This window comes from Gopherus evgoodei, chromosome 3 (assembly GCF_007399415.2).
Source record: "Gopherus evgoodei ecotype Sinaloan lineage chromosome 3, rGopEvg1_v1.p, whole genome shotgun sequence".
Lineage (NCBI taxonomy): Eukaryota > Metazoa > Chordata > Testudines > Testudinidae > Gopherus > Gopherus evgoodei.
Genome location: NC_044324.1, coordinates 11,400,407 through 11,428,216, shown reverse-complemented (window position 1 = coordinate 11,428,216; position 27,810 = coordinate 11,400,407). Strand labels below are relative to the sequence as shown.

Genomic DNA, 27,810 nt, shown 5'->3' with positions numbered 1-27,810 from the left:
TAGTCTTGGCCTTCACAACATCCTGTGGCAAAGAGTTCCACAGGTTGAGTGTGCATTGTGTGAAGAAATACTTCCTTTTGTTTGTTTTTAAACCTGCTGCCACTGAAGATTTCTCAGGTTTATTGTAAGCCAGATTCATTATCCATTCATGGATCTCCCTTTTGGCCTGTGTGCAGCCCCATAGCTTTTTACAAAATGCATGCCAGTGGTAGCCGCCTTCCTCAGAAGGTAAGGCGTTCAAGTCTACCTGTACCTCAATAACTAGCTGATCAAGAGTCATTCCGAGGCTCAAGTAAAGAACAGCATCAGCTGGTCCAAGTCACCTTCCGAGCACTGGGCCAGTTGGTAAATGAACAAAAGTCGACTCTCATTCCAGTTCAGAGAATAGAGTTTATCAGGACAGTACTTGACTCAACCCAGGCCAGAGCCTTCCTTCCAGAGGCGTTATTCCAGGCTATGCTGGACTTCATAGCCAAGGTCATGGTTTACCCAATCACAGCAGCCTATGTTTGCCTCAAATTACTGGGACACATGGCTGCATGCACTTACGTGGTCCAGCGCACAAGGCAGCACCTCAGGCCCCTGCAGACATAGTTAGCTTCAGTGTACTTTCCGAACAGACACCACTTGGAATTGGTGCTTAAAGTTCTGGCTCCAGTCCTTGCCTCCCTTGACTGGTGGAAGGACCCCTCCCCACCCCCCCAGTTGGTAACGGTAGGCATTCCCTTTGTCATCCCCAAGCCATCAGTGTCACTAGTGTCAGACACTTCAGACCTAGGTTGGAGAACCCACTTCAGTCGCCTTAGGATTCAGGCCTTGTGATCCCTGAAAGAGCACTCCCTGCACATAAACGTGAAGGAGCTCAGAATGGTCCACTTGGGTTGCCAACTGTTCCTTCCCCAGATCACAGGCAAGGTAATACAATTGCTGACTGACAACACCACAGCCACATTCTACATCAACAAGCAGAGAGGAGCGCACTCCTCTGCCCTGTGTCAGGAGGCCATCTGTCTATGGGACTTCTGCGTGAAGTACTTTGTCCACCTCCTCGGCTCACATCTTCCCGGAGCCCGGAACACTCTGGCAGATCACCTCAGCAGACCTTTCTCCTCTCGCCACGAGTGGTACCTTTACCCTGAGGTCACCAGGTTCATCTTCTAAAGAAGGGAATCTCCCCATGTAGACTGTTTATGACCAGCCAGAACAGGAAATGCCTTCCATTTTGCTCACTGTGTGGGCACAGTCCTGGCTCCCTTTCTGACACCTTCCTGCTTCCATGGATAGAGCTCCTATTCTATACATTTCATCCAGTTCCTCTGGTTCACAAGGTTCTTCTGAAAATCAAGTGGGACAAGGTGAGAGTTATTCATATAGCCCCAGTGTGGCCATGCCAACACTGGATCGGCACGCTGCTAGACTTATCAGTAGCACTCTGGTACCACTATCGCTAACACTCCCACTCTGCCCAGACCTGATTTTGCAAGACCATGGCCATTTACTCCATCCAAAGCTTGGGTCCCTTCACCTGACTGCATGGAAGTTACATGGCTGAACCCAGAGGTGCAAGCCTGTTCAGCAGAAGTTGGACAGGTCTTGCTGGGTAGTAGGAAAGTGTCCACTAGGGCTACCTATCTTGCTAAGTGGAAGTGTTTCTCAATATGGTCATCCTAACCAGGGTTTTCTCTGACTCGATCTTCCATTCAGTCTATTCTGGACTATTTACTCCATCTGAAAGAACAAGGTCTGGCCCTCGCATCTATCAAGGTGCATCTAGTAGCAGTTTCTGCCTTCCACCTGCCAGTGGGCAGTAGATCAGTTTTCTCTTACGAGATGACACTTTGCTTTGTTAAGGGATTGGAGACACTTTACCCTCAAGTTCACGATTCAGTTCCCCAATAGGACTTAAACCTGGTCCTATCGAAACTCAGGCCTTACCTTTGAGCCACTAGCATCTTGCCTTTTGCTGTTTCTCTCCTGGAAGATCACCTTTGTGGTAGCTATTACTTCAGCCAGAATGGTGTCTCTGAAATCGGGGCCCTTATGTCAGAACCCCCATACATGGTGTTCTTTAAGGACAAGGTCCAACTGCATCCCCATCTGGCCTTCCTGCCAAAGGTGGTTTTGCAGTTCGATAGCAACCACACCATTTTCATGTAAGTCTTCTTCCCAAAGCCTCACAAGAATTCAGAAGAGCGGCATCTTCACTTCACTTCATTGGATGTTCGGTGTTCCTTCGCCTTCTACATCAAGAGGACTAAACCATTCCACAGATCCAGGCAACTCTTTGTGGCAATAGCGGAAGAGATGAAAGACCTATTGTTTTCAGCCCAGAGAATCTCATCCTGGATCAACTCTTGTAATTGGGCAAGTTATAAGCACCTGACTCTAATTAAGGCCCCTCTGATGCTATAAAAGGGCTCACTCCAGTCAGGCCAAAGGAAGCCAGGGAGCCAGAGGAGAGGAAGTGCGTATGAGGGACCAGGAGCAAGAGGCATGCAAAAAGCTGAGAGCGAGTAGGCATACTGCTGGAGGACTGAGAAGTACAAGCGTTATCAGAAAACAGGAAGACGGTCCGGTGGTGAGGACAAAGAAGGTGTTGGGAGGAGGCCATGGGGAAGTAGCCCAGGGAATTTTAGCTGTCGCGCAACTGTACCAGGAGGCACTCTAGACAGCTGCAGTCCACAGGGCCCTGGGCTGGAACCCGGAGTAGAGGGCGGGCCCGGGTTCTCCCCTAACCTCCCAACTCCTGATCAAACACAGGAGGAATTGACCTGGACTGTGGCTTCTACCAGAGGGGAAGGTCTCTGGGCTGTTTCCTGACCCACAGAGTGAATCTGTGAGGCAAGCAAATCTGCCAATAAGCACAGGGCCCACCAAGATAGAGGAGGAAAAAGGTTAGTTCAATCAGGGAGGATGAGGTCCTCTTCTAGCAGTTGAGGTGTGAACACCAAGGGAGGAGAAACTGCTTTTGTAGTTGGCTAGCCAGTCACAGTCTTTGTTTAATCCTGAGCTGATGGTGTCAAATTTTCAGATGAACTGAAGCTCAGCCGTTTCTCTTTGAAGTCTGGTCTTGAAGTTTTTTTTGCTGTAGGATGGCTGCTTTAAAATCTGCTGTTGTGTGGCCAGGAAGGTTGAAGTGTTCTCCTACAGGTTTTTTTATATTGCCATTCCTAATATCTGACTTGTGTCCATTTATCCTTTTACATAGGGACTGTCCAGTTTGGCCGATGTACATAGCAGAAGGGCATTGCTGGCACACGATGGCGTATATAACATTGGTGGACGTGCAGGTGAATGAACCGGTGATGGTGTGGCTGATCTGGTTAGGTCCAGTGATGGTGTTGCTGGTGTAGATATATGGACAGAGTTGGCATCAAGGTTTGTTGCATGGATTGGCTCCTGAGTTAGAGTTGCTATGGTGCGGAGTGTGGTTGCTGGTGAGAATATGCTTAAGGTTGGCAGGTTGTCTGCACTAAAGCCATGAAACTGTGGAACTGGTGCATACACCACAACATAACCATTTCAGCTTTGTATTTTCCTGGCTGTCAGAATGCAACAGCAGACACGCTAAACAGATACTTCTCTCGAGACCACGAGTGGGAAATGAATGAAGGAGTCCTGCTATCCATATTCTTCCAGTGGGGCACTCCCCTCATTGGCTTGTTCGTTTCCCCCAATGAACCATAAATGCACAATGTTCTGCTCGAGAGCACAAATGGGACCCGGATCACTGGGGAACGCCTTCCTCATCACACGGGATGCACAACTCATGTATGCGTTCCCACCAATTCCCCTGATATCACACGTGATGCACAAGATACGACTAGACAAGGCGAAAGTCATCCTCATGACGTGGCCCAGGCAAGCATGGTGCCCTTACCTGATCTCTGTCACCATCCAAATTTGTCACACTCTTCATCCAAATCTGGAGAAACCCCACCTTCAAGCGTGGCTCCTGCATGATTCCATCATGGAGAACTAGCCTGCTCAGAAAAAGTTCAACATGTATTACTAAACAGCAGGAAAGTGACCACACGTAATACTTGCCTTCCAGAATGGAAGAGATTTCCTCCTGGTGTCAAGAAAAAAAATTGACGGCCTCTACAACACTGATACCATTAGTGTTGGAATACCCACTGGAACTTAAATGCTCGGGTTTAGCAAAGACCTTGATCAAAGTCCATCTCGCAGCCATCACAGCATTCCATCATGAGATTGACAGGACCTCGATCTTCATGTGCTGCATTAGTAAACGCTTCCTGGTAGGTCTCCACAACATTTACCCAGAGGTTTGCCAACCTACTGCGGCCTAGGACCTCAATCTGCTATTGAAATGCCTTGCCAGATCACCATTTGAACCCCTAGCCACCTGTTCCCTCCTACATTCATCTATGAAAGTGGCCTTTCTAGTCACTATTATTTCTGTCAGACAAGTGAGATGGGGGTCTCATGGCTGATCCTCCCTACAAAATATTCTCCAAAAACAAGGTCACACTATGTCCGCATCCAAAATTTCTGTTGAAAGTAACTTCACCCTTTCATATGAATCAATCAATCCATCTTCCCACGTTCTATCCCAAAACTCACGAGACTCCAATCAAGACTCTTTTGACTACTAGTTTAGTATGATAAAATGCCCAACGTACAGTGCTCCAACTTTGTTAGTAAACTTTATCTTCCTTCAGATGGGAACTGTGAGCCCTTTTGGTTACAGCTTGGAAAGATTGTCTAGTTTCACTATAACCTCAGAAAGCGCCTCTGCTAAAATGCTATTTTGTAACTTCCTCCAGCAGTACTTACAATCAATATCCCTCTGACTTCTAGAGTAACATATTAGCAGGTCTTTTCTTCCTCTTTCTCCAGCTCCAAAAGCACAACACCCCTGGGACTACATTGGGGAATACCCTTTAGACCTCTTTGTGTAGAAAGCCATAGGGGCCCTGCACTGTAAACTGCAGACTAACCTCAAAATTCTACCTTTGAAGTGTTCAGTGTGGAAAGAATATTAGGGCTGCTGGGATGATTTTTTGTAGATTAAAAATCTGGGCTCACTTAGGCTCTTTAGAATTTTTGCCCTAGCAAACAATGCACATTTTCCTGTTGGCAACCCCACTAGAAAGTCACAGATTCCTCCCCCCCTGCATTCCTTTTCTTCCTGCAATGTGATCTTGTTTTACCAAGGTTCTAGCTTGTGCAATCTAGTTCACTCTACATGCCAAGTCACTGTGCTGAATCAGAATTTGATTGGGAAAGAGTTCTGACTAGTTGAATAAATGTTGTCTGACCCCGATGATGGATTTTAGATTTCAGCTAATACTGTGATAATTTTCTTAGAACTGCTCAGCACTCTCAGTGCTATTTTGCTCCTCAGAGAATTTGCAGGCTCTGTAAACTGGAGAAGGAAAGTTGTTTAAACTAGAAAATTGGAGAAGGGAAGAGGTAAAGCCATAGATGTGCCAAATCTGCGTGGTCACACACTTGTCTTCCAAGTGTTTGGCTGAGATCCAGTGGATGGTGTGGGTGTTGGTGCAGAAAATCAAAATACTATCTAACGGGCTTGTAGAGAGCAGAAAGGCACATACCAAAAGTGTGCTTTATCAGACATGACCCAGGGTCCACCCAGCCCTCCAACTGGCCTCCAGCAATTGCCAGTACCTGATGCTGACAGAAGCATGTCTTCACACCCAGCCACACCAACTCTGCACATGTATGCATCCGACGAAGTGGGTATTCACCCACGAAAGCTTATGCTCCAAAACGTCTGTTAGTCTATAAGGTGCCACAGGATTCTTTGCTGCTTTTACAGATCCAGACTAACACGGCTACCCCTCTGATACACTGCACATATACTAAGCCATGGCCAAGGTGAGGGATACTGCTCCATGCAGTCGAGCAGGAGAAAGATTTCTGCTTTCCCAAATCGTTACAACACAGCTGCTCAGCTACCCCTCATTGTAGAACTCAGTGTAAGTCTGTCCCACGCAAACCCACTGTTAGTCACTGCCATTGTTTTAAACTAAATGATCTATACCACAAATGCTGACATTAAGTGAAAACAATGCTTTTCTTAAAGAAACAAATCTTGCATTGTTGAAAGCTTGCTGCATAATTCTTCTTCCCTTTGCCCTAAATCTCTCTTTTGTTTGAGCCTTGGCAGATTTAGAGTGCCAGGAACCTAACAGCAAGGTTTATATCTTGTATAAGAACAGAAGCCACCATCCATTGACCCCTGGTGAGCTGCTCTGATTTATGGAACTGTGTGGTTTTTGCTTGTTTCTAATATATGAGACTCGTAATTCTATGATACATTGAGCAGAAAGAAACCCAGATCTTCTCCTGTTACCCCTGTTATCATTCCTCAAAGTGGCAAGTGTACAGCTCCTGGCCAAGAGTACACACTTTCTCTGTTTGCACACCGCACTGAAGCATAGCTTTCTACTTGGTTGATTATTTCATAGGCCCCTATTGGGCACAGGTCTGTCTGAAATATCCATGGCTGTGATTCTGCGCATTTGACACTATTATTATTATTTATTATACGTATTTTCATAGCACCTGGGAGCCCTAGTGGGCCAGGCCCCCATTGTGGTAGGCACTTTAGAAACACAGAACATAAAGATGGTCCTTGCTGCAAGGAGCTCGAGAAGCAATATATGGAGACTGACAGATGGGAAAGTACAATTAAACAATGTGACTGACTTTTAAAATGTTTCTTTTGATGTCCCTGACTTCCTCTTTGTGTGCCTTTTTGTTTTCCCCTGGAAATTGCCAGCATTGCTGTTTTTGACAGCAGCTCAGAGTTTACTCTGTGATCATTTAGAAGGGAGGGCAGCGTGTACCTGCAGAAGCCTTTTGAGAGGTAGTTGTAATGCTTCTTTTATGTTATGAGTAGTGCAACTTGTAAAGCATCAGCTTGTGCTTCTCCCTGTCTCCTGTAGGGTCCTGTGATTCTCATTTGTCCAGGGTTTTTATTGTGTATGTGTGCGTGGCAGTGGGAGGGTAGAGGATCGGGGCGAAGGTGGAAGGGCAAGAGAAATCCAGCATGATTCTATGGTACCTAGACTTAGGTGAAGAAGGACCTTCCGAGGCCAATAATTTTACTCCTGGATCAATCAGAAGAGCAGCTTTGGAGTGCCATGAGGCATTATCAGTCGAAGCAGTGATCTTAAGACCGAAATCTGCTCCTCTGATCCCCGGGTGGCAGTACATGGCACTTAAGTCTGTATTCAATGAGTTAACATTTGCTTGCTTTGTTTCTCTCAGGTTGGGGCAGACGGTTTGATGAAGATGAGTGGCTCAGCACTCAACAATGAGTTCTTCACTTCAGCTGCCCAAGGCTGGAAAGAGAGGTTGTCAGAAGGTGAGTCTCTTGCCACTGGGAAGCAAGGAGCTATAAACTGTGGACTTCTGAGGAGTTTCTTCTTATGTGGCATCTCCATTACTGGAGGTTTGCAGTCATGATAGTCCGTTTGTTATGATCCTCTTCTAATCTTTTTGTGGGAAAATAACCCTCTTGATCCCCCCAGGATACCACATGGTCTGCCCCTAAGGTCTTCCTTTTCAGCCTTGTGTTCTTCTGCCATCAACTTTCCTTTCCAGTGCCCATAAACATGAAGTGCCTGCTGAACCCCTTAAAATGTGTTCTGCAAATCAAATCTTTCTTTTCATAAGATCTCTGACTAGTGTTTGCTGAGTTCCTATCATCTCCAATATCTTTTTTGTTGGTTACATAGCTTACCCATTATATTTGTAGAATTCTTCTATAGCACCATAATTCAAAGAACTGTAATTTCTTTATTATCAATTGTTTGCATGTCCGTGTTTCACAGCAGTGATTTAACACAGGCCAAATGTAAGTTTTTAGGAGCTGGACTTTAATCTTCAGATTTATGTCTCTTCTCATCAGATGTTTATTCTTCCAGAATGTCTCTCATCCTTGCTGTTTTGTGCTGACTTCAGTTTCTGATCTTCCATCTTCTATAATGATGCATACTAAAGCAATAATCTCACTTGCTGTACAGTTGTGTCATTCATTGGAATCTTGCATGTTTTCCGAGGATTCTTGCATATCACCATGTCTTATCCACATTCAGTTCTAGACCATACTCTGCCATATTCATACATAATCTCCACCAACTTGATCAGACATTCTTCTGAATCAGCCAACAGCACTTTGTCATCTACATAGTGAATGTTATTCACCCATTTTCCAGTCATCTTAATATTTTCTTCTGTTTCTTTAATTAATATCATCAAAGACTCTCTATAAATGTTAAATAAAAGGTGTTTAGTGAATGCATAATGGAGAAATTCCAGTCCTATAGTAATTTAACAGGTGAAAACAGCTGCACTCAAAATGGTCAGTGAGGACAAAGTGCCAGCTAGTGGTTATCCAGACTGAAGAGCAGAGAGGAGGTTTGATTGGAGACTTGTCCTTTGAAAAAATGTGACTTGCAGCACATAATGAGTGAGATGAGGCAGAGATACTTGAAAAGTAATGTGCTGGGATGGTAGTGGAGATGCACTGTTCTCATTAGAAAAGAGGGACTAAACTGGGGTGAGCAAACATGGCTCACTTATGGAACCTGCATATACATTTCATGTATACCCAGGTGCAAACCTGCAGAGGCTATAGGTAAGCAGAGTGAAACATTCCATCTTCATCCAAGCCACACTGTAGTTGGAACTGGCAGTTTCTGTGAGCCACACTTTTATACAGAAGAAAAGGGCAGCCATGTGCCACGTTGCAGAACCATGTGAGCTTCATTTGTCCCCTGGACTGCATGCTGACCACTGCTTCTAAGTGCATACAGAGATGTTGTTTAGCAAAGCAAGTGAGGCACCTTTCTATCTCAACTGCTTTATTTCAAAGATGTACTAAAATTATGAATGTCAATTCATCATTGTCTGGATGCCAGTGTGGCAGAAACATGCTTTGTGTACCACCATCATATAGCTTCATCTGATTGGTTTAGAGAACAGCTAATCTGAGGATTTAGCTGGTAGGTCAGATGCCAAGTTTGGCAGAAAAATATTCCAGTCTGTTTGACTGATGCAACTGATAGTTCTCATTCCCACCATCCCGAGAGAATACTGCTTGCCAGTCACTACAGTGGGATCCATGCTGACACACACTTGAAGAAAAAAGAACCCTTACTCACTCTACAGCAGAGGCTCTCAAACTTCATTGCACCGCAACTCCCTTCTGACAACAAAAAATACTACATGACCCCAGGAAGGGGGACCAAAGCCTGAGCCTTCCCAAGCCCCACCATGCCAGGTGAGAGGGGCTGAAGCCTGAGCCCCAGTGCCCTGGGCGAGGAGGCCAACCACAAAGCCCAAGGGCTTCAGCCCCAGGCAGGGGGCCTGTAACCTGAGCCTTGCTGCCTAGGGCTGAAGCCCTCAGGCTTTGGCTTTGGCCCCAGGCGGTGGGGCTCGAGCTTCAGCTTCAGTCTCCGGAAGTGGGGCTCAGGCCCCGGGCTTCAGCAAGCTTAAGCCACCAACTTGGAGTCCTGACCCACAGTCTGAGAACCGCTGCTCTACAGTAACTGTGATACTTGGAGATGCTGTAGTCAGGGTGGATCCCATGATGCCCCTTCTTCCCTGCTTTTTGGAGTACTCAGAAATCCCAGGCTTTAGTTGCATGGGGCCTGAGGAAGGCTTGCAGTTGCTCTGCCTTTAATGCTCTTGTACAGGAGCATGAGGAGGCACAGGGTGCGCACGCGGCTTTGAAAAGTTTCCTGTCTCACACATGAGGCATATGTGCACCTACAGTGAGATCCACACAGACTACAGCGTATCAAAGAACCACAGTTACTGGAGGACAACCAACCCTTTATTTTCCATACAGAGAGCACATTACACCATTACTCTGTGATCTGCACTGGCTGCCAGTTGATTGCTAGAAGAAGGTTAAAGTACTGGGTTTGATTTATACAGTCTTAAATGAATTGGGTCTTGGCTATTGGAGAGAACTGTGGCTCTCATACTATGATAGTATGGCAGGTGGGGTCCTCTGTGGATCCTTAGTAACAGCTTGGTGGCTTAAAAGGAAGTGGTCTGGCATCTAGGAGTTCTTGGCTTAGAAACTTCCTTCCCTTCCCATGAGCTGCCAGAGCTGGCTTCATACAACACTGCAAATCTCAGCCGTTTTCCCAGCCTTTCTTGGGGGCAGGGAGGAAGATTTGATTGGCAGAGGGGGAATAATAGAAAGGGGTATATACTGGTGTGGGAAGGTTTTTAGGTTTAGTTGACATGTTTTGATAGCTTGTTTTTAACTTTTATGACAGGCACAGTTGGAAAATTAAATAACATTATTGACCATTTCACTAGGCATGAATTGCAGCCACCTCTGGACTACAAAAGTGGTTTAATGGCATCCAGCAACGCTACCCAATAGTGATGAATAAGATTATTCTTTATTTCTTATTCTAAGTTGCAATTGAAAGGGGAATTTAAAGAGGCAGAATGCAAGTACTCAAGCTGGAATTTGTTAGGACATTGAGGCTTATTAACTGCAAATACTGCCATAGGATTCTTAAATGACCACAAGACCTTGGTTTTACATCCCCTCTTGAAAGACAGTACGAATAAACTAATAGTTGCAAGTCAAGGCCATTGTGTTACATCCGTAATAATACATAGTCTATAAAAGAAACCTTGCTGTAGTAGTTCCCAATGCACTGGTTTATCTAAAAAATGACAGGGATCTTGAAGTCTGGCTGTCTCTCCATGATTGCAGTTGGCCTAATTCTTCTTGTTGATTGACCTTCTTGCTGATATCCCTCTGTATATTGCAGGTGAGTTCACCCCAGAAATGCAACTGAGAATACGGCAGGAGATTGAAAAGGAGAAGAAAGTGGAGCTATGGAAGGAACGATTCTTTGAGAGTTACTATGGTCAAAGGTAAGAAACTGGATTGTCTTTCCTTTCATGGCATGTCCTGAGGCACCAGTTCCCAGAATTCGGAGCTCATTTTCTTTCATGGGACCCTCTTTTTCACTGGACTTCTAAATTGATTGAGGATTAACTCCCCTGGCTGTAATGGAATCACAGAAAAGACCTATTAGGTCATCCAATTAATTCCTGGTCTGTGCTGGATTATTCCCTAAAACATGTTTCCAGTTCTTTATCCAGTCTAGCTTTAGTGTTCCTTGCCTGTTGCAGTGGTGGATGTAGTCTAGGCTTCACACCTCTCTTCCCCACCCCTATTCTCACAGTTTTGGAAGGTCCATCTCTTAAGGTTCTCTTGGCATATTCCAGCCAACTAAATTATTCACATTTACTTTGTCCTTGATTGTGATTTTTGACCTTCACATGTTCCGCAGCTGTGCAGAACTGTGTGAATTCCCTTTATGTCTTGATTCACACACTGTTGAGCTGAACTCTCAGAATAAGTATGGTGTGGATTTCACAGATTGTTCTGTCTGCCTTATTCCTAGCTACAAGCAGCCCTGCCTCCCCACTGTGGGATGAGGGTTTGCAGGACATTTCAGGTTCCTCGATCAGTAGCTGTATGCTATAAGGTATCAGAGGGGTAGCCGTGTTAGTCTGGATCTGTAAAAGCAGCAAAGAATCCTGTGGCACCTTATAGACTAACAGACGTTTTGGAGCATGAGCTTTCGTGGGTGAATACCCACTTCCTCAGATGCATCCTAGATGCAACCTTATATTAGTCTATAAGGTGCCACAGGATTCTTTGCTGCTTGTATGCTATAAGAAAGCGAAAAGAACAGAGGTAGGATTGATATTGTTAAAATAATTAATGAAGTGTTCGTCTCTCTACAGAACTTCAATGATGAGGAGCTGTGCTCAGCTCTGGGATATCACCTCGCCTTCTGCCCATTCATCTGTGCTGCTTTAACCCTCAGAGAGCTTGGGCTGCTCCAAACCTTATTCTCATGATCATGAGTATCCAAGCTCTGGTGGGTTAGTGACACAGACGAATGTGGAGCAGCAGGCACTGGCCAATAGAGATGAGGTCTTAGTTTGTTAAACTGCCCCAAAGGTTAAGCCCTTGTTTAAAATACACTTGACAACAGTAGACTTCACTAAAAAGTCAAGTGTCCTTTCCTGCAATGTCTCCAGGTTCTTGCAGAGGGGCATTATTTCAGAAAAATTCTTGTGTGTTGAAGAGTTGGGGGTGGGAGGGGAAGTTGTCAGCATAAAGAACATTATGTGTGATTATAGTATATCCTGAAAAGAATGAGGTGAACCAAAAGTGGAAGACATCATGGAGAATATAGACCTATGAAAAGTCAGGGGGAGGGGAGCAGACCAAGGTCTAGGGAGGGCAACTGCCCCTCTTGGCCTGTAGTAAATGATGCCCCTGCACTAGGGACAACACACTAATGGAGATTCCTTGTACAAGGGCAGGATTGGAGGGAGCTGCAGATCTGGTTTCTGCACTTCTCAGAAATGGATACTGTTGTACCACGTGACATCTCTGTCTGCCAAGAGTTTCTTCTTGAAAAAGACAATGGTTATGAAACTAACATGAGAGAGTGTTTAAAATCACGTTCGTTATCATTGGGCTGGTTGGAATCAATCCCATGGTGCTCTCTGGCTTCAGTAGACATCTGGCTTTTTATTCATGCCACAGACCACGTTTGTATCAGTAGCTATTACAAGATAGTGTGCTGGGGGTGAATGCTGCATCAGCTGCTTTTCTGGGAATTCAGGTTCAGATTTCCAGCTTGTTCATTTGTTACCCAGGCTGGTGGGGTATTAGGGGCACTCTAGTGAGAGGCTCCCAGCTTCCTGAGGGTGCAGGGTTGAGAAAAATATTAGATGTGGAGACCTTTATTCATCTGCAAACAGAAATGCTCTCCTGGAGGATGTTTATTCCTTAACTTTTTTAGACTGAGGGTGCTTCAGTACTACACAAAATGCTGAAAAAAATGGTTCACTCTCTTTGGGGGTTGTATCCATTTCTAGATCCCCTTTGTAAACTCCAGGTTGTGAGATTAAGGTTTAGGGGAGCCAGATGGAAGCCCTCTGGGTTTATTGGAGTCTCCTACTGCTATATCCAGGGATGGCTGCTTAAAGGGAACTTTTATAGCCAGCCATAGTAACTGCTTGAATGTTGAACAGTTTCGCCATTGGTCAATCCTTTTCAGTTTGTGACCTGGGATAATTAGCATCTGTGTAGAAGGAAAGCCCTGTGCCATGTAATAGGGCCCCTCCCTTCTGGTTGGTTTTTAAAGAGCGCTGCTGCAGGACCTGTGTGGGTTGGAAGAGTGGTAGCTACAATGAAGAGCATCAAAAATGGTGGGCTTAAAATCAGGGGAAATGGTATGTGTGAAGTGTTTCTTTAGATTCTAATATGGATACAGAATCCTCTGCCCACATTTTCATGGCAAAATAATGGTTTTTTCAGACTTACATTTTATAATACATAATTTTTCTTTTTTCTTGTTAGTTCTGGAATGAGTCCTGAAGAATCCAAGAGACTGACAACATACACCAGCACTCGTGACACACAGGCCAGGAATCCACCAGCTGAACAGATGAAATGCATGCTAGTCTCCAAGGCACCACCCAGTAAAGAAGAGAGAACTCCTCTGTCAGAGTCTAAAGCACAAGCAGTGCAGGTGCCACCACCAGCAGGGAAAAAAGGAGGAGAGGAAAGAAGAGAAGATGTGCATCCCCAATCAGGCAAACCTGCAGCATCAGTAAATTCCTCAGATAACAATGCTCTGAAACTTAATGACCAAACTCTCTCTAGGCCTCTGAAGGGTACTAAGGAATCCATGCAAGAGAAGCCACAAGCTGCCTCTGGTCAGAAGGCAGACGAAGAAAGACAGCATGTTCCATCCAAGGATCTGTCAGTAAAGGAGAACACAAGCACCTCAGCCTTGGCCCCAAACAAACCAAAGAGCCCCAAAGCAGGCGAAGCAGTGGCAAGCATGGCAAGTCAAGTGACTCCACAGGAGACATCTAAAAAGGAACCCCCTGCAACTGAACAAATGGATGTCAATGCTGAGGGCCTCAAGAGGAAGTCAGAGAGTCAGGAGGAAGCACCAATCAGTCCTGAAAAAAAGCCACGAGTCATGGACAACTGCCAGTACCAGCAGTCATTTCGGACCCAACCGCAGTCCTTTCCTGCAGCTGGGGAGGGGGCACAGGGGCGAAAGGTTCCCCCACTCAAGGTAAAGGAAACTGGAGACAAGTCTATCATGGGGTTATACAGGCCACTTCCACTGGTAACTCTTACAAAAATGTTTTGCCTCTGTTTTGATTTCGACTGTCCATGTAAATCCTGCTTCATGCATGTTATAGTAATGAAAGTATTCGATACAGGAATCCCAAAGCCCTGCTATTTGGCCACGGGAGTCTGCTGGCCTGCTGACTGGGTTAAATAAGGCTCTCTGACACATGCACACTTGTCAAAGGGTATTTCAGGTCAGTACAGTGGCACAGTTGTAAAAGCCCAGGACTGGAATAATAGGAGACACTATAGATCAATATGGAGCAGCACTGGGAAAGCTGTCGAGGAGTCCCCAAGACAAATAGCAGGGAGGAGTGTGCAGTGCACTGTAGATGTGTGAACATCCCCAAGACTTGAATAGTGGATGAGGATTGAGGGATATTGGCAGCTTCCCACATTATGTCAAACAAAAACCAGCTCCCCAAACAGAGCACCAGGACCTCAAGACTACGTATCACTCCTTTGGGGCTTGGTGTGACTGACGGGATGCAATCTGCTGTCTCTCTCTCAATCCGAGCAGAAAATGGGAAAGACTTTTTCGGCTGCCTCTCAGCTCTAAGAGCCAACCACCTGCTGAGGCTTAGCAAGAGCTTAGATTCCTGCTGCAATCTAGATGTAGATCAGCCACTGGTGTAAGGGAACAATAAAAGAGAGGCTGTGAAGGGAAGGTTCCATTTATCAAATACCTTTACTACTACTGACCATTTGGCAAATAATGGACATACTTTTTTAGGTCATGTGACACTGTCTCTGCCAACAGGGCTGTGTGTATACAGATAGCTGCAGCTTCTTCACTGGCAGTGTGTTATACACAGTGAGAGAACTTCAATGTCTACATCATATGGTAGTAGTTTCAAAAACAGCCTCCATTTTTATGGATGCAGAAGCATGGATACAAATAATTGCTGATGTAAAATTGTTCCCACAATTACTTGCACCCACAGTTTATGCTCTTTATTGTCTCACTGCCTGATTTGTAGACACAGTCAATAATTCATGTCTCTGACCTAAATGGTGATCAGAAACGTGTATCCAGAATTACTTATTCCCATAATTTTGCCCCTTCCAAGACGAAGCTACATGGGCATTGAATTCTCTCTCATGCCTGTTGTACCCTGGATTTCTCAACTGCCTTCACAGGATTAAATTAGATAGTTTGTTATTAAAAAAATCTTTACCAGCCGTTTTTCCTGTTTAATTTAACTGAAGACTACTAAGGATTCGTCTTAATGTATAAATTTCTGAATGCTACAGATTTAAAATTTGTGAGTAGAAAATTCCCTTCTGCTCAATGGTGTCTCTTTTCTACTTTTTTTCCAGATTCCTGTCTCCAGAATCTCCCCAATGCCATTTCTTGCTAGCCAGGTCTCTCCCAGGGCTTTCTTTCCAACCTCTGTCACCAGTCCTGGAAGAACAGGGGCCAGGACTTTGGCAGACATCAAAGCAAAAGCCCAGCTGGCCAAGGCCCAGAGGGCAGCTGCTGCAGCAGCAGCCGCTGCCGCTGCCGCCTCCAATGGAGGAGCCATCCCAGGGCCTGGTCCAGGAGGTGGTGGTGGCCCAGGAGGGGGAGGAAGAGAGGAGAAGAGTAGTACAGCAACAAATGGAACCAATGAAACTGGAATTAAGGGCAGTGCACTGGAACTGGCAGGAACTGGAAGCGGGGGAAGTACGAGAAGGCCTTTTCCCCATTGTCCAGGGACCCATTCCCAAGCGGAGACCCAGGCCACAAAGTGGACAGCACCTCTCAGTGTCTCTAGAGCACAACTACAGCAAACGCCCACAATACAATCCAGAACTGCAACCAGCAACAAAGGAAAAGATTCATCATCACCAGCTCCACCAGCATTAGAGAAAATGAACAGAATAAAAGTGAGCGCTCCAAATGTGACTGTAAGTCAGGTTTCCAGACCATCCGTGGTCTCAAGCCACATATATACTCTCAGTAATGACAGACAAGAGAAAGCACCTTCAGCTCCAGCAGGTCTAAGCCAGATCTCAGGGGCGCCACCTGTCAGGGATGAAGCAGTCTATGTCAATGTATCCAGAGCAGGTGCTGACAAAAATGTGACTAAGTCAGCACTTACTGCCACAGAAGAGACCAGCTTAAGTATTCATAAGAGCAAACCTCTTTCCCCTCTCATGTCTTCGCTGGCAGTGGTAACCTCAGAAAATCAGGCTGGTGTTACGGTAGCATCTACTATCTCTAGTCCATCCTATAGCACTTTGTCGGTAGCCCCTAGCCTTAAAGTACATATAGCTCCCTTGAGCACAAGTGGGCCCCTTCTGAAGACAAGCTCCAATATTCCTGCTAACAATCCCTTGGTCACCCAGCTGCTCCAAGGTAAAGATGTCCCAATGGAACTAATCATGCCTAAGCCTCTCACCAAAGTAGAAATGAAAACTGTCCCATTAGCTCCAAATGAATCAAAAGGGTCGGCATTTTCCAGTGCCACAAGCACAGCTGGGAATGGCTCTGGAGGGGAAAGTAGTGAGAGACAATCAAATGTAGCAATGCAGCAACTTGGAAAGATATTTTTCCCAAGCAGGCAGTTGCCCCATGTTCCAAGGATCTTTCCCCTCTTTTCCGGAAAGGACCTGAGGGGCACTAGTATTGACCAATACCAGTGCCAAGAGGCACTCGACAAAGCCACTCAAGAGCAGATCCTTCAGACTCTCATCAAACGGGTTCAGAGGCAGAATCTGTTCTCAGTCCTGCAGCCTTCACAGCTCAGCCTCGTTCACTCAGGTTTCCAGTTAGACAACAGCTCCACCAGTCAGAGATTCATGCTGGGTTTCATGGGTAGGAGGACATCCAAGCCTGCCATGTCTGGCCATTACCTGCTGAATATTTCCACCTATGGTCGTGGGTCGGAGAGTTTCAGGAGAGGTCTGTCCATGAATCCTGAGACCCACTTGTGTCGGAATGATCCTTCTGATGATCCAAAAATAGAATTTGGGGAATGTGAAGAAATAGCTGGCAATGGTAGCAGCAGTGATGAAGGAGATGCAGATGATGAGAGTACTGGTGATGAACATGAACATATCATTGTAAAAGAGGAATCCCTGGTTTCCCAAGTTTCTGGCCAGCATGAAAGAGAACAGGTATCACACAGTGTAAACGCTTCTTCAGACTGCAATGTGCCTGTTAGACAGAATGTAAAGAAGGAGGCCGTCTTATCTCAGCAAGCAGCAGACAGCCAGGAGAGTGTTCACCAGTTCCCAGGAGGCCAGGTGTTTGATGGAACTGCATTAGCAAGAGATTTAATTCAGGCAGCCCAGGAGCAAATGGCACATGCTATGAGGGGAAAAATGATGCACAGCAATCCTGAAGCTTACAGTGCTTCTGCACCATCTTCAGACTCTGTGTTGCAGCAGCCTCCACTGCTTTCCCATTCGCATCCTCCAAAGCTATATGGAAACACTGCAGCACAGCTCATTGGTCCTAGTTACAGTGGCACTATAAATGTCTCCACCTCTCCAGACGTGAATCAAGGGTCTCTCATGACCGGGCTATCCAAGTGCAATCAGTTGGCCAGTAGCATGGGGAACGTCATGTCTTTCTCTGTAACTGTAACCACCATTCCCGCCAGCCAGGCTGTGAACCCTGGCAACCACAATCAGACCATCCCAGTTCAAGCCTTTGGTGATGACAACAATATGGAGGATTCGCCTTCTAAATGCTACTGCAGGTTGAAAGCCATGATCATGTGCAAGGGTTGTGGTGCCTTCTGCCATGATGACTGCATCGGTCCCTCTAAGCTCTGTGTCTCCTGCCTTGTAGTACAGTAATTGAGACATATGGGATGAGGAGAAGGTTGGCTTGGTTTTGTGCCTCCTTTTGAAATTCTTTGCAGGAAGAAAGAGGAGTTCTACTGCCTTGCACAAGAGACACATTACTGAATCAGGAATACAGAGTAGCGTTCTTCTTTCATTGAAGAAAGAGCACCTTGTTGTATAGTGAGTCTAAGTGAGCTCAGCTGTGTGAATTGTGACAAGAGTTTGCACTTAAGGAATCATGTAAATGTCACATTTTGTTTAAAAATTATTTTTTCAATCTTTTAGGAGACAATGTTTGACTTGTCCTGCAGATTCATTAACCACACCTCCTATCAGTCTCTATCCCAGGTTAGCCTAAGCTCTGCTCTATATTGATGAGAGAACTTCCAGCCAAACTTTAGCCCCTTGGTCTTTCCATGGCAAAAGAGAAGAATAGGAAAAATTAAAAGAACTGGGAGATTGAGAAGATTGAAGCCTTTATACTATCTGGCACAGAACTTTGACATTTGGAGCCTCAGTTCAGGGTTGGCTCAGTCTTTTGTTAATTCAGATGTTTGGGAAGTGGGCGGCGTTAGTGTTATAACAGCCTTTCAAATGGTTGCCTATCAGTTTCCCCCCGACTCTAGGTTTCTGGAAGCCAAAGTGGGTTGTGCAATAGTGGCTGGGGTTTTTTGTTGTATACCATTCCCTTTCCAACTCATCAGTTACAATAACATTGTCCATGGGAAGGCAACACCTTGGTTCTCAACTACTTCTGGAAGATTGGAAAGGCAACTATAGTAGTCATAATCTTCAAGAACTCAAGTAATAAAAAGCAACTAGTGACTATTAGCAACTCTAAGAGACCATTTAAAGCAGAGATCTCTAATATGAATTGAACTACATGTCACAAACTTGCTTTATTAGGCATTACAGTCTTAGTATTGAGGTGTCCCCCCACAATTTCCAACCATCAAACATGACAATACATTATACAAGTTAAATGCACTAAATGACACCTGCTGACATGTTGTTTGCCAGGAAGCTGGCCATGGCTAATGAGGACCTGCACAATAAGCTAATTTATGTAGAAGATCATATATCTAGCTAACTGTAAGGCATAGGACACAAGGGTTGGGTTGGCTGCATCAGTGTCCCCTGAGGACATTTCTTCAAGTTTCAAAACATCAAATCCTTTGGCCTGATCTCCAGTTTTTACTCAGACACCCAGGATTCTAGCAATAGAAGTCAATAGTCAAGAATGAGGAGCACTGGCAGAAGTATGGGGGATCATAGGACTGGCATAGTGGGGGCTACTGTCATGAATGAGATTACTGGCAAAGCTGTGTTTGAGGAGATTACCCAGTGCTGGCCTATCTAATGCCAGGTTGCAGCTAGTGATATCAATCCTTCACTCTCAAAAACATTAATATTCACAGTGTCGCCCAAATTAATCAATCAGAATTGAACAGGTATTACAGCACCATCATCTCAGAAACAAGAATGTATAACAGGCTGACCAGTAAAGTACTTAAATGCCCATCCCTTCCTACAGTGTGAGTTAAGCAAACTCCAACTCACATTTCACAGTATCAAAGCACTAGGTTATCTATAGGTAAAGTCCTCTTCCCAGCAAAGAACATCAGGCTCAAGAATCACATCCAGTTCCATGTTGTCTCTGTTTAAGAAACAAATAAGTTGATTAGATAGAAATTCATGCATCTTTTTGATGAAAGGGCATAGAAATCACTTTTAATCCAAAGTCGTTTTTAAAATGAAGCAATATTAAAAAAGTAGGTGTAATAAGTTATCAGTAGATACCCCATTAGCTAGTCCTCTCAGAGCTTTGGGCTTTTTTTCCAGTTTGAATGTACTATTCCTCCTTCCCCTCACATGAAAAGAGTATCTGGGGTGCTGTTGTTAAATATAAGCAATGTAGATGACTGTACATAATGCATTTTATTTGGCAATTTATTTGTTGATAAGAAAGTCGAGTGCCTAACTCCTCGATACTGAAAATATCTCCCTCCCTGCCTGTCTCTGGGTGCCACCTTCCAAACTGAGATTATCAGCAGTGAAATATCATAAACTGTGTGATATTCCCATCTTCAGTCTTGCTCAACCTAAATTTGGGGGGGGGGTATGTCCCCATATTGTACGTAGGTAAATATTTTTAAATCCATCGCTCCATGGCAGAAAAATTAACACCAACAAAAATAGCACCTTGTTTTTTATGACATGCCAAATATGCACTGTCATCAGCATTTCAGCAGTAAGCAAATATCCTCAGATTTGGCACATACGAGATGTTATAGCTAGTGATGCTGGTGTGCATGCAAAAAGCAAACCAAGCAAAAGAACCATTTTGGCTTCTGCTGTGCAAAAATACTTATTCTGTCATAGCGGTGTACTTCTGTTTTACGGGCCTAGTGCATTCTAGAGCAAGTGCCCATTAGCATAGTAACGCAATACTTCCAGTTTTCCTCTTCCCCAGTGCAAAAAGCAGTTCTGCAGCATCCTTTGAATTATGGGATACAGTGTCAGATGGACATTATGGTATCATGCACAGAGTTAACTGGCAACTAAAATGAACAAGACTCCTGTTCTCTGAAGCACTGAGAGAGACGTATCCATTTCTGTTTCCTTGCTATCTCAGGGCTTGTCTACACAGGAAAGTTTTACCAGTTATACCAGTATAATGATTTATCTTCTTTCTTGCCACTTCCCTAATCAGGGTCAGCAGCTTTTATAGCCTTCTTCCAAAACTCATGATTGTATGCCTGGCTGTCCTGCCAATTGGTCTAAGATCAGTTGATATCCAGTCTGTGTACCGAGTTTTTGGTCTCCCCATTGGTCATAGGTATAATGTTATATGTGTGTGTGTGTGGATATATACTGGTATAACTCCTCCTTCCCAACTGACATAAACTAAACCAAAACAGGCACTCCTTTGCTGGGTGTATACAGTCTCACAGTTTCGACTATGGGGCTTGAATTGCAGTGCACATTAGCATGACATGCTGTAACTCCCCTGTGTGGATGCTGCAGGCATGAACTAAAGCTTTAGTACCTAGTTTTTGTTGACTTAGCCCTGTTTAAAACACAAACTAGGTATCTTTTGGTTCTCACCCATATGGTCTATGCATTCCAAACAGGGGGTCATGTAGACAAGCCCTTACACCAGAATAATAGTGATGTCCAGGGGAAGTTACATTGGTATAATATCAGTTTTTAAATCCACACCTTAGTTTATACAGGTGTAATTTTCCTACGTTGACAAGCCTCTTAAGAAGGGACAGGGCCGGCTCCAGGCACCAGCTTAGCAAGCAGATGCTTGGGGCAGCCACTCCAGAGAGGGCGGCATGTCCAGCTATTCAGCGGAGGGTCCCTCACTCCTGCTCGGAGCAAAGGACCTCCCACTGAATTGCTGCAGATCGTGATCGCGGCTTTTTTTTTTTTTTTTTGGCTGCTTGGGGCGGCAAAACCCCTGGAGCCGGCCCTGAGAAGGGAGTAGAAGACATCGATGGAACAGCACAAAGTAGCCTATGGGCCAGTTAGTATTGTTGGGATTTTATGCCTGTTGCAACTTTCACTTTAAAAGATCTGAAGTTTTATTTTCAGCAGTATATTTTAAAATAGAAGTAGAGCCCCTAATTTTGATTCTAATCCTCAAGTCCCTTAACATTTGTGGTGTCACTTCAGTTGGCATTTGCATGTCTGGCTTCCCATGTTCTGTACACCTATTTCTCTGTGTGATGCTGCTTGTGAGTCATAAGTAGCTGCTGTTGCATGAAATACTACTGGAGGAACTGAATTACTGTACAGAGTCAATATCCCAGCAAGAAGGGAACTAGATCTAGGGATTTGTAATGACCACTAAGATGTCAGAAGGACTCCACAGTCTTTTTTAGTGGTCACTATAACCTTATTAGGTGGTGATCTAGAGGCTTACAGCTCAGTTTAGTGCCTTAGCTATATTTGGTTGGGTCAGTAGTTTTACGGTTGCTACCCCTTCCCAATACGATGAATCCTCTTGGCTGGAAGGTTTTGATCTTACCACAATTAAACAAGCTTTTTATCTGGAACTTGATAGAACAGTATCCCTAGGTTCACCAGTGGGCGTTATGTGGCTAGGTAACCATTAGAGAGGATGGGGTTTGGATTACTGAATGAATAGGTCTGCCCAAAACCATGAAAGCTTTGCACATTTCACAATGCTGGGTATTGCATAACAGTTGTTTCAGATAGGAAAACGTGAAGCCAGAGTAGGAGTATTCCACTTGTTAGTCAGCAGTCTTAGTACTGACACTTTTCCCGTCAGCCCCAGTTCTTTCTAATTGTCTGTCCCAAAATGTTTCTTCAGCAAAATAATAAACCTTTCCTATTGGCTACTGTTAGTCAAGGGACATTGCGGAGTAGTTTAGACATAACATTTTTGGCTTTAGCATCCAGATATTACAGTGATAGCACTTTATAATAAATGCCAATGTAAAAATAGAATACTCAAAATACCTAATGTCAAAGCAATGTTTGTGACATAAAACATCATAACAAGAAAAGGTTATTTAGATTTAAATGTTCCCGATTGGATTGCAATCCAGACCCTACAGCATGAAAACCAGAAAGTGGAACTGATCAGTCTAGTTTCACAGTTGAGTGCAAAGAATAAATATTTTTATATAAGCAGCCAAGAATCCTGTGGCACCTTATAGACTAACAGATGTTTTGGAGCATGAGCTTTCATGGGTGAATACCCACTTCATCAGATGCAAGTGGATATTCACCCATGAAAGCTCATGCTCCAAAACATCTGTTAGTCTATAAAGTGCCACAGGATTCTTTGTTGCTTTTACAGATCCAGACTAACACGGCTACCCCTCTGATACTATTTTTATATACACATTCCATGAATGGAGAAGTAAATGGAATTTTAGAAATGATTTTCAAGTTTCTGAGATAGCATTAGTAACAGGGAAGGAAACTTGTTTTTAGGCTGACAATGTCTCTTTAAATGTGAGGAAAACGATGGACCCTATCAGCAGACTTGTACTTAGGTTTCCAAGAGTAAAAATGTTAAGAAGCCATTTCCTGGAAGTTACTTCCAGATGTCCTCACAGCTGGTCATTACTGCTTAAATTCTGTCAATTTAAATTGTTCTAGAGGCTGTTAAGATGGTTATGGGCCCAATTCTTTCTCAGTCACATGAGTGGTCCTGTAGAATACAAGAATATACATGTGAGTAAAGGCTGCAGTGCTGGACACACTAATGGGAACTGGGCTGTGTCTGCTTTAGTCCAATGAGGAAGGCTTTCTGCATTTCATTCCGAGTAATTTTCATTTAGAGTAATTTTTCAAAAGTAGCCACCAGTTTTAGGATGCCTCAATCCTGGGGACTGGATTCTGCTGAGTATCCACAATTCCAGCTTTCAGTACCTCTGAAAATCAGGACTAAGGGTGTTAGGTGGAGCACTCAGAACTGAAGATCACTTCTGAAAATGTGACTGTTACAGTGAAGGGGGGAGGACAAGGGGTGGCATCCTCCCATTTGGGTGTTGCTAACTGCTGCAGCTAGTATGGCTTTATCACAGGAGGGGAGGAGCCTGTTGTTAGGAAGTTACTGCCTATGGTATCTCACAGCTCTGGAAACTATCCTCAGTTAATCCAGAGTGCATGAAACCAGCATGAGTGAGAGTGAGTCTCTTAGAAACTTCAAGTCCTGTTGCCACCAAGGGGAGAATGGCTCAAACTCTTGCTAGGATGACCATGAGTTTTCTTTGTTACTTTTTTTTAATGCTATACATTTGATACGAAAGAAGATCAATTTTAAGAGCTTACAGTAATATATTTTAAGTAATATATATTTTAATATTTGTGTAAAAAATGACAAAGGAAGATTTGTGAACTAGATATACAGGGTATTGTGTGTGTGCAGTTTCTCAGCAGGGCCGAGATGATTTCCCTGGCAGGGGAACTGAAAGCACTTGGGTTTTCCATTAATGCAATAAAAGTGGGGATTCTTAAAACAAAAATCCAGTAGTGTTTACCAGATGCTCTTTCATTTTGTTTGACCACAAGGCTTGTAAACATGATTTAGAAGATGATAAACTTTCGTCTCTCTTTTGCCTTTTTAAAAGGGACTTAAATTGGAATAGAAGGTATGTATAGAAAAATCAAGGTGACACCATTTTAAAAGTTGTATTTTTTCACAAATAATATAGAAGAATCATATTTTACATAAGAATTTAAGTATTTGAAAAAAAATGTATATAAATATACTGTATCTACTTCATATATTCTTTTATTTTATGTTTAATTGTATTAAAAATATTCGAGCTGGTTGGAGTTCCTACCTATGTATTAATGTAAAAAGAGAGAGATGAGCACTGCCTCTTACCATTGCAGCAGTTGCTGCTGCAGCAGATTGTAGGGTAGCAAACAAGCTTGAAGCTCAGCAAAGAATGAATTGGAATAGTTTAGCGGTTTTAGAAATACAGTACAGACATTTTTTTCAGTCCTATGTCCTGTTTGTGTGTCGTTTCATGCTCTATTCTATTTTGCCTCATAAACACACAGAACAATCAATGGTGAGAAGACAAGGAGTTGAGGTGGAGCTTTATACAAGCACTGCCAAAGAGACATACAGGTACAAAGCTACTCAACTAAAATCAAAAGCAACCATTGGAATTTTAATAAATTTAGCTAATAGTTTAATTCTTGTGTGATCCTCTGATAGTACAGATGGGGAATGAATACAACATGCCAAAGCCTCAGTATATTTGGGATTTCAAGGCAACACATGCTAATAAGTTTTCTTTTGTAGGCTCTTGGGTCCAGTATCACTGTAGAGGGTGATGTGTGCCCTCAGTCACTACTGAAAGATGGAATGGGTTCTCTTCTACTATACTTGGGCAGGACCCCATGAAAACTCCCTAAGGGGAAGCACTAGTAAATCTGCTGAGACTGCTGGCAACATTCCTCATACGAATTCTGGTTACACAATGCTGTAACTTGGAGATCAGGATTCCCAGAGGTACAAGATCACAAATTATATGAATATAAAAAAGACAAAATTCTAGTTAGAAGGGAAGTGATAGGTGGCTGCAGACTACGATAACAATCAGCTGTGATTCATGTGCATTATATACAGCACATCCAGTGCAGTTTACATAATAAAGGACCCAAACCTGTGAAGTCTTCAGCACCTTCAATTACCATTGAAATTAGTAGCAGCTGAGGTTGCAATGCACCTTACAGGATTAGGCTAAAGTCCATAGTGCATGTGTCACAGCTGATTTGTACTATAATACCACGTCCATTCCCCCACCCCCAGTAATTACCATCACAGATCTGTCTGGTTTGTTACAGTAACGCTCTTATGGCAATGTTCAGGATTATATTAGCCCAATCATTCAGGAACACAATACATTTAAGTTGCAGCCCTTTTGATCAGTGGCTCCAATTCTGGGCCTTCCTCTGTCCCCCGGACACCAACTACACATGTACAGGGGCTGTAAACTAGCAAATCTCCCTTGGTGGCACGAGAGAGACAGAGCTGACTCTCTGTCAGTCCCTGGTGTGGGGTAACACTGAGTAAAGGAGGAGGCATGGCTAGAACTTACTTCACTCTGGCTATTCTGGGCTGACAGAAGGCTCAAGAATCTGATGCATAAAGGTGAAACACAGACACATTTGCCCATTTACCTTTTGCATGGTGCTGCGCTCAGCTCAGGTGTATCCCCAAATTGGAGCCACTGTGTTTCCCATAGCCCAAACCTCCCTGCAAAAACTGCTGGAATCTCTCAGATAAACAAGAACTGTGTTTACAATAACTCTCTGATCGGGGTTCGTGGGAAGGGAAATTGACTTTAAAGAAAACTCGGACAGTTTTGTTGTTGTTATGATTATTTTCCAAACACCCCAAAATATGCCAGGCCTCTATTTACATACACGAAGTGAGATAGTTTTTTAGTAAAGGCATTTTATCTTTCTTTCCCTGAATTGCAATCTGCACATTCAAAGGGGTTTTCACTCTGAACAGTTGCACTATCAGAAGGTTACACTGTTTGGGTGTGTATATGTATATATAACTAGAGTGTATATGTGTGTGTATATATACAACTATATTTTACATAAATGTACCTAAAAAGGCTGTAAGTCCATCTCAGGATTCTGGTGACATTAATTTTGAGAACAAAGTTTGAGTTACCACAAGCCTGATGTAGAATTACAGCTTTTATATTTGTTTTAATATTTAAAATATATGGGTTAGAAAAAAATATAAAGTATATGTTGTTTTGATCTGCTGCACTTTTTGTCTAAACATTCCTAGTCCTGCTGGTACTGCTGCAGCTCCCATCCCTTCCTGCTCCATTTAAAACTTAGAAGCCAGCTTTTCCCCTGTGAGTTTTCTTTCAGTTGCACTTCTCAGAGGCTGAATCGTGTTTCTATTCAAAGAGCTGTGCCAAGAGTTACATATTCCTGGATTTGGTCTTTTATAATAAGATGTCACAGCTGAACCCCAGTCCCAACACTGGGGAAAGTGACCTGATAGTTGGTGCATCCAACTGGCAATTGGATTCTAAAACAGTCCCTTTGCAAACTAGCAGAGGCAAGCAATCTAACTTAAATAAGAAATGGTCATTTTCTGTTGTTATCCAGTGATAAGTTTGTACTGAACAATAAGATTATTGTAATTCACTCTCCTCCTTAATAAGGAAATGACCCAATTTCCAGGCATTTAAAGAAACTTAATGGGTCAGTTCCATCGAACCAGCAATCACAGCAGAGAGATATGTGGCCCATAATATTGCAGCTTTGTAGATTGGCAGAGGTCCTTCTAGTAAACTGATTCTCTCCCCAAATGAAAAATAAAAATAATTTTAAAAGTCTGCTTCGGGGTCTGCTGTATAACATTCCACCTTAGCTTCTCACCAGCATTAAGAAGGATCTGAGGAGTGCTAAAAACAGTATATTTGTATCTTGTCACTTTGAGATGTGTGTGTGCATAGGAGGTAGCACTTTGAAAAGCGAAAGCCTGCCTTGTGGCTTATGTCTTACTGAAGATTAAGTTCCTCTTCCCCTCACTCCTTATTTTTGTTATGTAAAACTACCTGCTTCATAAATGAATGTAAAATACAATAGTTCTTCAGCACATGGATAAATGTGTATTTTATCTTAATGTTTCATTTTATGTTAAATAAAAGCATATGATTTTATGGTCACCATTGCTGTTAATATCTTTTTAAATGCTGCTCTCTTCTCTTTCAAGAACATGAAGTAGCAAGCTACACAACACTGAATGACTTAATTTCAGGTCCGGCACTGCAGGAATGCCAAGTATGTTTTTTTTCTAAACCATCTCCCTACATTTCATGGGGAAAGATTTCTTGTGAACACCAAGTTGTTGTTGTTCATTTTGCGTTTCTCTCGTGTTTCATCTCAGGATCTCAAATTGCTTTAGAATTATATTAGTGCACTGTAAGGTATGAGTAAATATTATCCTCATTCGCATATGAGGAAACTGAGGCATGGACACATTGGCTTTCCCAAGATCACTTATTGAGTCAACAGTCAGGAATAGAATTCAGGTGTTCTGTCTCTGTCTTGTGCTCTAACCACAATACAAATGTCAAACCTGGCAGAGTGTGTTCTCTCCTTTACAGAATCATCAGCTTTCTCCCGCCTTCTCCTGCAATCCAATCTGTTAAAGTGCATCCCCATTGACAAGTATGATTTTTCCAGCTGAAGCAAAAGTGTGCACAGTTTTGTTGGCATAATAGCAGGGTGTAGAGTTATGGAGTCATCCAGCGATTTCAAGCTGGCAGCAGCCCTGGTCTGTCAACAAT

The 27,810-nt window shown here is 43.6% G+C and overlaps 1 protein-coding gene and 1 long non-coding RNA gene across 10 annotated transcripts in view; both read left to right on the top strand.

Annotated features, from left to right (window-relative positions):
• ASXL2 (ASXL transcriptional regulator 2) overlaps positions 1 to 19,551 on the top strand; it is a 237,837-nt gene extending 218,286 nt beyond the window's left edge. For all 9 annotated transcript variants that reach the window (XM_030555054.1, XM_030555056.1, XM_030555057.1 and 6 more), the window contains 4 exons: positions 7,264 to 7,360; positions 10,800 to 10,905; positions 13,421 to 14,150; positions 15,530 to 19,551. In XM_030555054.1, coding sequence (XP_030410914.1) covers positions 7,264 to 7,360; positions 10,800 to 10,905; positions 13,421 to 14,150; positions 15,530 to 17,998 — 3,402 coding nt within the window. In that variant the 3' untranslated portion in view covers positions 17,999 to 19,551. The remainder of the gene's footprint in view (positions 1 to 7,263; positions 7,361 to 10,799; positions 10,906 to 13,420; positions 14,151 to 15,529) is intronic.
• A 3,233-nt stretch (positions 19,552 to 22,784) lies between these two features.
• Positions 22,785 to 27,186, top strand: LOC115648008. The gene is made up of 2 exons (XR_003999429.1): positions 22,785 to 24,608; positions 24,786 to 27,186. It is a non-coding gene; the product is annotated as an uncharacterized LOC115648008 (long non-coding RNA).
• The last annotated feature ends 624 nt before the right edge of the window (positions 27,187 to 27,810 follow it).